Below are 9,853 nucleotides of genomic sequence, written 5' to 3'. Positions count from 1 at the left end.
CGTGAATGGGTTACATAGAAGGATTAAACTTAGATGCAGCAAATTACAGATCTGTGGGCTAAGAGAAGGTTAATATGTGGATTAGAGGTAGGTTCATAAAGGACAAATGTAAAAAAATAGAAGAAACCAAAAAATATTAAATGTTGAAGTTTCGTTTTTTTTTTTTAATGGATTCGCCAGTACTGTGTTCCTGGTACCTGGGGATAGGTACTTATTATAAAACACAATTACTAATTCTTTGTGGAGAATAGTACGGATTAGCCATGGGAAGAGGGGATTCTATCATCTGTTGAAGGGGGATAGCCACATGCTGTCTAACTTGTTGGTAGGTTTTGTGGGCTAGGTATTTTTTATAGCAGCATAGCCCTAAAATGATTAACAGTAGGAAAGAGAGGGAAGTAACTGTAAGTATTATTATTATTATTATTATTATTATTATTATTATTATTATTATTATTATTATTATTATTATTATTATTATTATTATTATTATTATGTATATCAAGAAGCTTGTGGTGTTCTATGTCTTCTTGTGTGGCAGCGTAAGTTGCTTGGTGCTAATATTAGGATGTTGCTGTGAAAATGACCTCTGGTAAAAGTTAGAGACTGAAATGCTTCATATTGTGTATGAACTTTCAATGACATGTAGTTGTTTAGTTCTGGGAAGGAAATGATTCCGTGATCTTTTTTTTTTTTTTTTTTTTTTTTTTAATTGTTTCTCGTTGACGGAGAATGGGATGATGAAAACAAGGCAGACTAGTAGCTGCGGGGTAAATCGTTTTAAAGCTTTCTGTATTATTCAGCATTGTTTTTAAAGTACTATGCAATACTATGGAATTTCTCTTTTTCGCCCGAAAGACATGAGGTGTTAAGTTTAGTACTGCAAACGAACTTCCTTGGTATCAGATGAACTGAAGATGATTATCTAATTGTTACTTTCACAATGTTTCTTGTTAGTTCTGCTCTTTATTTTTTTTGTCTTTTTTTTTTTTTTTGTTAAGTATGAGATAAACTGAAGTGAACGTTAGTTAATGATGAGATAATAAATTGTCCTTAGAGTTGTTTGTAAAAAGAAATTGGAATGAACTGGAAATGTGTGTCATTTGCAGCCTATTTATCAATGAAATTTCAAGGTTGGCATGCCTACCGAAAACATAGTTTTGCCGATTTAAATCGTATTTTTACCTTGTAGATGTTATGTCCGACGTGTATTTTGTTATTGATCTGTTCGTCATTTATGTCGCCGAGGGCGTATATACGGAGCTAATGCGTTAAAAATTGCCTTAATAAAAGGACACAGATTTGTGAGAATATATCAGTGTCAATTTGAGGAACACAACGACATCAATTTAGAAGATAATAGGTATGTTTTCTTCTTTTGTTAAATTTGAATTTTATGGTTTCATTATGAGAATTAGAGTTAATGTTGGAATGTGACTTTATCAATATTGCATGAATGTCATTAGCTAAATGCTAGCTTCCTGTGCATGATTTCGCTTAGGAAATCGACATGGCCACTTTCTCTGAAAAGAGAATTTAGGTTTTAGGCACAGGAAAAACGAAAGGAGCGGATGCCTTGAAGGCGACATGGCCCACAATGAGATTGTGAGGTTTCAGCCGTTCCTATTAGGTCTTAATAAAATTTCGTTCAGAAACGAGATAGGATTTTCATTCTGTTAATGAACTGGTGTAGTTAATAACGCATTTCGTCTATCTGATGAGAGTTGAATTTTATATTTATTTTGTGATGTTTGTCTATAAGAACAGATGTCTCCAATTGAATTGTAATAAGTTTTAATGAATGGTTAATGATGTTCGAGATGGTTAGAAGGAAGAAGTCGTTGTTCAAAATGACCGCGAATATTTTGTCCATGAGATAAAGAAGGATGGATGCATAGACGTCAGTGATGAGGTCACAATTAGAGCCTCTTAAGTAAATGAGTGCCGAACTGCATTTGTAATGCAGGTGAGTTCGGCCGTAAGTTTCACAGCGTTGTACGTAACGTTTACAATACATGCGTATGTAAAATAGCTGAATGTAATCCGGTGTTCTGTAATGTGAGGTTATTGAGGGTGGGTGTTAGTCTATTTTCAACCCCTATCTTTTTATTTCTTTTTCGTTCATTTTTTTTAGAACCTTGCTAAAGTCAGTGTTACTGAGAAAAGTGAACAAGAAGTTATGTTTTGGTAGTTTTTTTTTTTTCGTTAGTTGAAGTGAAACAACTGTTGATAGGAATGGGTATTCAATTTGGGGAGGGGGCTTTTGACCCACTCAATAAGTCATTCCCTCTTCTTTGCACATTCTTTTTTATCAATTTGAATACATCGGCTGAAAGGGGTGGGGCGTTTTCCCCCAGTTAAAAGTATTTTTGGTTTTTATTATTGTTCTTTGAAAATGGGATTTATGAGTGAAAGGCAACGTAATGCATATGTCTGTTTGCAGGCTGGTTCAATTCATAAACGTTAGATGCGTGAGGCTTAGCCTCTGTCATTGATGTATCCTGGTCTCTCACTCGGTACTTATAAAATCCATCGGGACGTAATTTGTGTCATGCGATATTCGTTCTAAAGTGTAAAATGAATTTAATCTATTATTATTAGGAGCATTTAATATGTCAATTATCCTAATAGAATGTGTCTAAAACTTATGGGGTGGTCGCGAGTGTTCACCTGCTGGGTAGGCCCGCATGTTAGTGACGGCCTATGTCATTACTTTTTTTTTTTGATGTGTATGTAAGGAGTATGATGTTGAAATGTTGGGTTGGGTTCAAGGCAAAATACCGGGGAGGGGGAGTAGGAGTACCCTTTTACCGTAGTAGAATTGTTTTCCAGAATATGAATACCTATAATCTTACATTTCGTTGTCCTGCTATACGTGTTGGATGTTATCAGCAATCCGCGTAAACCTCAGCTGCGTGGGTTGTTATGTGCGGAGTACAGAGATTTTTTTGGGGGGGGGGAGAACTGCATTCTCGTTATCTTTGAGAATTCAATTTGAAGGTGCAGTGTATATTTTCATAGGAGGATTAAGTGAATCATGCGAGTGGGAGACAAAGGCGGCAAGCTTGCATGAGTGTGTCTGTTAATGAATGGGAAGGAAAAGGATAAGGGTCAAATGTGAATGAAGCATAGAGTGAATGTAAATCACTAATCCTATTGCTAGACCGTTTTGAAAGTGCAAAATCATGACTGTTTGAGATATTAAATCTCCTTAGGGATGTTTGTTAACAATTTAGATGGGCTAAGGAGAGACACTTAATGAATGGCAGTGAGTTTGGTCGGGAGTAGTGGTGCTCAACTTTTCGTTACTGACCATACGCTGTTATACCATGCACTTAAGGATCGTCAAAAGATACATGCAGCGTGTCTTTACAACTCATCTATGATGCTTTAATATAGTGAAACGATAATTATTGCTGCATGAGACAAATTAGGGAGCGACACACTGAGCACTACTGTTTTAGATAATCACAATATGGTCTTAGTAATGTGGTTGAAAAAAACGCGTGAAAAGGATGCAATGAAGTTATATGAGTTGTCTGCAACGGAGATTGCGTGCTTTGTGGGAGTGGATTGGGCTATAAGTTTGATTTGGGTGGGGTTGTATGCCATGCCTGCTGCCTATTCCTTGAAGCCGCGTAGGTATTTGTTATATTTAGTTTCAAAAACTGTATTTTTCTCTGTGTCCGGAATGTATAGTTTAAGTCTGTTCTTTGCAACATTAATTATTTTTCCTCCAACATCAATCTGATATGAATTGTCATCGAGTTTATTCAGAACTCTGTGTGGGCCTGTATAAAGTTGCCTCAAATTCCACTTTCATTCTTCTTTGTGCTGAGTCTTTTCAAAAGAACTTGGGAACCGGGAATGAATTGGGTGGGGGTGTTTTTGGCTTCCTCTTTTTCTTTATGCTTCTGAAAAAATTGTTCCCTCCTGAATTCTATTAGGTCCCGTAGTTCTTTGAGCATAACTAGCCTGTCATTGATGTCAGTGGGAAGTGTATCATCAGGAAGAAAGTTCTGAATTGGAAATCTCACTTCCTTTCCAAATAAAATGTGGAATGGTGAAACCCCAAACTGTGTTAATGGAGTGTGATTAATTGTAGCCGTAGCCTTGTGTAAACGCAATGGCCACTGTTTGTGGTCCTGTCTGGTAAGAAATTTGAGGGCTGTTTGCAAGTTTGCAATTCTTGATTCTACTTGTCCTATGGACTTATGCAAATTCGGTAACGCGTATATGGCCTTAATGCCTAGAGAATTGAGAAATGCTTTTGATTTGGAGCTCATGTGACTTGGTTGTTGGTCGAGACGTAAACAGCGCATGACGCCGTAGGGTATAATTATTTCAGTTGTAATGAAGTCTATGAATGCATCTGTAGTAGGAGATTTTATGGGCTTAGTGACTGTAAATGATGATACTTGTTCCACACCTACATAAAAGTGTGTATATTCGTCACCCTGTGATGGCATAAGTTTGCCACATATATCTATGGTCCAGCAGTCGAAGAGGTCACCCGACGGTATTCTTTGAACTGTGTCAATGTTTTGTTGGCAACTCCGTTTAAAGTAGCCACAATCTAAGCATGAGTTTACTTTGTGATGTAACCAGTTTTTTAGATTCGGGATATAGTATGTGCTACGAATGAGGTAGTATAATTTCAGGTATCCAGGATGTACTAAAGAGTTATTGTGAAACTCGTTAAATACCGTATCACGCAGTACCCTCGGTATGCATAACAAGGTGCGCGGTTGTGTTGGTGAATACATGTTACGGTATAGTAAATTCTTTTTGAAAATGTATTGCTTTTGTCATGTTTTGTAGTTTTTATCGTCCTTATTTTCCGTTAGTAAGGTTCGCACTATTTTAGAGAAGAAGGGATCATCCCTTTGGAGTTGCGCAATGTCAGTGTTTCCATCTAATGCCAAGAGATGAAAGGGATGAACTTCAGTGTCGAGAAGTTTCATATCTTCTTCAGCAAAAGGCAAGGGGTTCCGACTTAATAGGTCTGACAGTGAATTTCGATATGACCTGACGTGAACTATTGTGAAATCAAAGGTTTGTATCTGTTCCAACCACCTCGTAAGTTTAGGAGTTAATTGGGTAGTAGTCTTTAATGCTAGCAGACTCTTATTATCCGTTACTAGTGTAAAATGTTTACCTAGTAGATATTTCTTTAACTTCATTAGCGAGTAGAAAATCGCAAAAAGTTCTAAATTATGAATTGGCAGAGGTCGAATTCTTTGGGGATGACGAGCTGAGACGTAGCATACCGGATGATAATTTTTTTCTCCTATTTTTCTCTGAAAGAGACACGCTCCTATGCCTTCGGCCGAAGCATCTGTCATTAACATGTGCTCTGTGTTTTGTGTACTATATAATTGTAAGATTGGAGGATTTACCAGAGCTATTCGCATTTATTCGAATGCTTCATCCATATCAGAATTCCAGGTTAATGTTTTTGGATTTCCCCGAAGTGCTTTGTACAGTGGTTCTAGAGTTAGCAAAATATATGGAAAGAAGTTACGAAAAAAATTTACACTCGCTAGCCAACTACGGAGTTGTTTTACGGTTTTGGGTTTTGGTATGTTAGTAATGGCAGCGATTTTGTCAGGGTCTGGCTTAATTGTACCATTTTCAACTATGTGCCCTAGACATTTAACAGAAGTGACCCCAAATTCAGATTTATCTACATTAAATAAAAGTGAATGTTTTTCAGCAATAGCTAAGACTTGGTCTAATAGTTCCAATAAATGCGAGTATGAAGAAGAATAAAGAAAAAAGTCATCAACATACAGAGAGAAATTTTGAGCTGGTATATCGCGATAGATAGTGCGTAATATGCGTTGCAAGTTAAGCGTACTAGATTTATGTCCTTGCGGTTGCACTGTAAGTTCAAATTGCGTGTGGGGCAAATGAAGATCCCGAACCGAAAATGCCGTGGCCTTGCGATCTTCAGGCGCCAAAGACACTGATAGAAAGACTGTGCTAGGTCCAGATGAATAATCCAGCGAGCAGCCGACATGTTATCCAAAACGTCTGTCATGGGCTGTATGGGATCTGCTAATGTTTGGCATTTGCTAGACAAAGTTCTGAGATCCAGAACTAGACGAATGTCCGATTTACTATTTGGTTTCAGCACTGCAATAATATTATTTCTATACTGACTGTTAGATGGTTGGATTATGCCCTGTTCAAGAAACTGTAGGATTTTTTCTTTTACCATAGGCCTAAGGCGATGTGGAATTACAAATTGGGGCATAACAAAAGGTTTATCATCAATTAAGTCCAAAGAGACTTCAAAGGTTTTTATTTTACTGAAATCAGTTTTTGTCCATTTAAAAGTAGTGACCCGCTTTTCTAAAATTTCCAACATTTGTTGCCTCTGGGATGGAGAAAGTGCAGGATTAATGTTAAATTTAGTGAGATCAATGTGATCCTTAATTTTTTCCATCCTTTCCCTTCTATTTTGTTCCGCATGTTCTTCTGTCGGTTCAAAAAGTTGCCTAACAGAGTATGCCTTATAGGTACGAGGCTCTGTAGGGAAGATTGTACCCGAGGCAATAGGTAGACCCTTGAAAAAGGTTTGATCGTAGTGAGAGAGGTTAATAATTGGTATTTGAAGGTTGTCAATTGAAGTAGCCGTGTGAACCGTGTAACACCCTTTTAGATTGGCATGTATAGGGGAATTGATATAAAAATTTTTTATGTTTGTTTTTAGAGGAATTGTTAATCTTAACATGCCAACACTATTTGCCGGAATGGTTTGTGTTTTAGCAATTTGAAAAACAAATTTGGGGTTTTTCTTAACTGCCAGTAAATTTGAAAGAAAACGAACCTCCTCAGGTTTATGTGATATGGGTTGTGCCGGTTTGCGCCCAAAATATGTTAAGCTTAGTGTGCCTGATTCGTAATCAAGTTTAGCCAGATGCTGTTGGAGGAATTGATTTCCTAAAATGGTGGGGAATGACTGCAGGGGTGAAATGCGAAAAAGAACCGAAAATGTACGACCCGCTATTGTAATTGGTAATGTAACTGCGTGAGTAAGTGTAAGCGGGAGGTTAGAGACACCGTGAAGAACCGTAGCCAAAGGAAAAGGTCGCGCTTTTTGAGGAACTAAATAGCTAGGAATTAAATTTAGCTCTGCTCCTGAGTCAAGGATTATTAAATGTCGTTTTGAAGCAAGAGAGCCCTCAATGTAAGTTAAATGCCTTCTAAAGATCAATGGAACATTCAACGTACACTGTTTACCAGACTGGTTAATATGCTCGTCTATTTGTATGGGAGGAGGAATATTATTATTTTCAGCAACTGGAGAAGGTTGCTGGATCTGTGTGTTCTTGTGTAGGTCGGATGTTTGTTGTGATCGTAAGTCATTGAGAGAATGGTTAGTTGGAGGAGGAGGAGGAGGACGGTCCTCCTCTAAGTTTAGCCGTTTTTGGCGGCTGTTCTGTTGAGGGTAACGAAGGTAAAGTTGGTACGAAAGGGGTGGGACCGCAAGGAGTTTGGGAAGTTGTAGGTAGTGGAAATGGAAAGGGAGATGGGTATGGTGGAGGGTAAAACTGCGGGTAAGGCATAGGATATATAGTAGCCAAGGCAGCCTCGTTATAGTTTGCTCCCTTTCGATTGTTCCCACCTTTTCTAAAAGGAGGACGACTTTTTCTATTAACATTCTTCTGGGGAGGGGTTTGAGTAGCGTGCTTAGAGTTTTGTTGTGGCTTTGGAGTTCGGCAAGAACAACATGTATGGGTGTGAGTTGAGGATGGTGTGGGAGTAGGAGGGTGCCTGTCATTCCGTTCCCTACTTTGTGATCGTTGCCGTGAACGATGAGTGTGTTCATCCCGTCCCCGGGAGAAATCTCGGGAGTAGTGAGGAGACGGTGAACGATCTGAGTTGCGATGCCTGGACTGCGGTTGATTATGTTCCATGAATGCAACAGTATGTTGGACGGGTTGAGCATTAAGATGGGTATTAAGTTGCACTTGAAGTGAATCTAAACGAGAAATGATGTTGTTTAAGGGGTCATGCTGATGTGTTTGTGGTGGGGGGGTAGGATTGGTTAAGCTGGCTAGGCGCCGCTGGGCTAACCTGTCTGCTCTCTCCCTTGTTGCTGCTAATTCGATAAGTTCATCAAATGACTTAATAGTCTTTTGGGAAAATTCTACAATGAAGTGGGGCAATAACCCTGTAATTGAATCCAACAAAAAATCTTCAAAGGAGGGTGGGTGATCTAATTGAGTGGCCAAGTATTTCTTGGCATATAAATAGTGGAGGAGTGACTCTGTTGGTTCCTGAACTCTGGATCTATATTTTTCAGCTGCTGAGAGAGGTAAATTGTTTGGTCCAAATTGCTTTAAGAATTTATCCTTAAGTGTATTCCGTGGCAGGGTGGAAAGTGAATCAGTACTTTTGTACCAATACAGCGGAATGTCTGCAAGACATAACGGAAAGATGGAACACATTTTGTCTTCACTCCAACCCGCAATTTTAGCTGTACGCTCAAAGTTAGTAATGAATAGGTCAGCTCTTTCTAACGGGCTAGCTGAAAATATGTTGAGTGAATTTGGATGTATGGGAATGGTGGGATCACTTGAATTTCCTTGTGTGGGTGGTGAAGTGGCCGATAATGTCGGCCCTGTGGTGTTAGTTGGGGGATTAACAACGGATAGGTTTGAAATGTTAGTTAAGGGCGATCCATTAACTTGAGGACTTGATGTAACATTGTTAATCTGATGAGAGAAATGTTGTGAGGTGGGAGCTGGTGCTGGGGGGTTGGAATGTAACCAGGAATTAGTAAGACTGTTTGTAACCGACTGCATCTCGGTGAAGTTTACACCTAATTTCCGTGATTGCACTGCACTGCGCGTTAACGGCATACGGAATCACTCAAAAAAACAAAAACTATAAGGATATTAAAATTTATAAAAATAATTGCACTGAGAAACCCATCAGCCTTAACCAAGAAATAGAGAAAAATTTTCAAAAAAAAATATAATCTGGTATAAAATATGTAAAATCTAGCCAAAAAAGAATCTGAGCATTAGTATATCGCCAGGGGCGCAATGATTAATAAAAATGTAAGAATGTAATGGTATCGGTAGTCAGTATTCTACTAAAGCCAATTTAAAAATTATGGTTCTTATCTCTTCTCTGGGGAAGTCAGTAAAAGAACCGGGAGGAATACTTAAGTAAGCAAACTTTATTAACACTGAGAGAGTATATGAAAATGCAAAAACACAATAAAATTACATTAAAATAAAGTAAATTTCGTAATTACAAAAAATTATACACGAGAGACCTTACTTGGCTCAGATTCTTCTCTAACTTAGATTTTACAAAGAGAGAAAAGGTCTTACATGAATGTTAGATGGAATCCTCTCGCCCACATGGCTGAATAACTTTTCCTTCGTCTTTGGCTGCTTCCGTCCATTTAGCCTGCCTGGATTCTCCTTATAACCCCCACTTTATCATGGTTTTCACAATTAAGAGGCCTTGTTCTTTTGTTTATCTTGTCCCTTAGGCCAAGTTATTTGAACAAAACATTTTAATAGTTCACCTTTTTAAAATTCATTTAACCACAGATTATCTTATCCATTTGTTTTTTTTTCTTTAAATCTGTTTCCTAACACAGTATTTTATAAGTTACTTTTGAATAGGCTATGTTCAAAAACACGTATGGAAGGACGAATAAACATGAAATTATATTTGAAATATTCAAAACATGGTAACTTGAGTAAGAAATCTACCGAGAATTAAACAAATAAATGTTCAAGCACAAGCAGTGGACATCATTAATCAACTATATCTGCAATAATCCTGCAAAGACAATATTTCGACTGCTTCTGAATTGTCAAGT

At 37.9% G+C, this 9,853-nt stretch overlaps 1 protein-coding gene across 1 annotated transcript; it reads right to left on the bottom strand.

Annotated features, from left to right (window-relative positions):
- Positions 1 to 3,806: 3,806 nt before the first annotated feature.
- Positions 3,807 to 4,766, bottom strand: LOC145666210 (uncharacterized). Its single transcript, XM_081733277.1, has one exon. It carries the CDS (start codon positions 4,764 to 4,766, stop codon positions 3,807 to 3,809), a length of 960 nt encoding a protein of 319 aa, XP_081589403.1.
- Between the last annotated feature and the right edge of the window lie 5,087 nt (positions 4,767 to 9,853).

The sequence above is a fragment of the Thermobia domestica genome, chromosome 12, assembly GCF_964235325.1.
Source record: "Thermobia domestica chromosome 12, izTheDome1.hap1.1, whole genome shotgun sequence".
Lineage (NCBI taxonomy): Eukaryota > Metazoa > Arthropoda > Insecta > Zygentoma > Lepismatidae > Thermobia > Thermobia domestica.
This window is presented reverse-complemented; position numbering and strand designations above follow the sequence as displayed.

What these genes read in the sequence shown, in the direction of transcription:
- LOC145666210 (XM_081733277.1), bottom strand. Translation starts at nt 4,766, where the DNA reads ATGTATTCACCAACACAACCGCGCACCTTGTTATGCATACCGAGGGTA.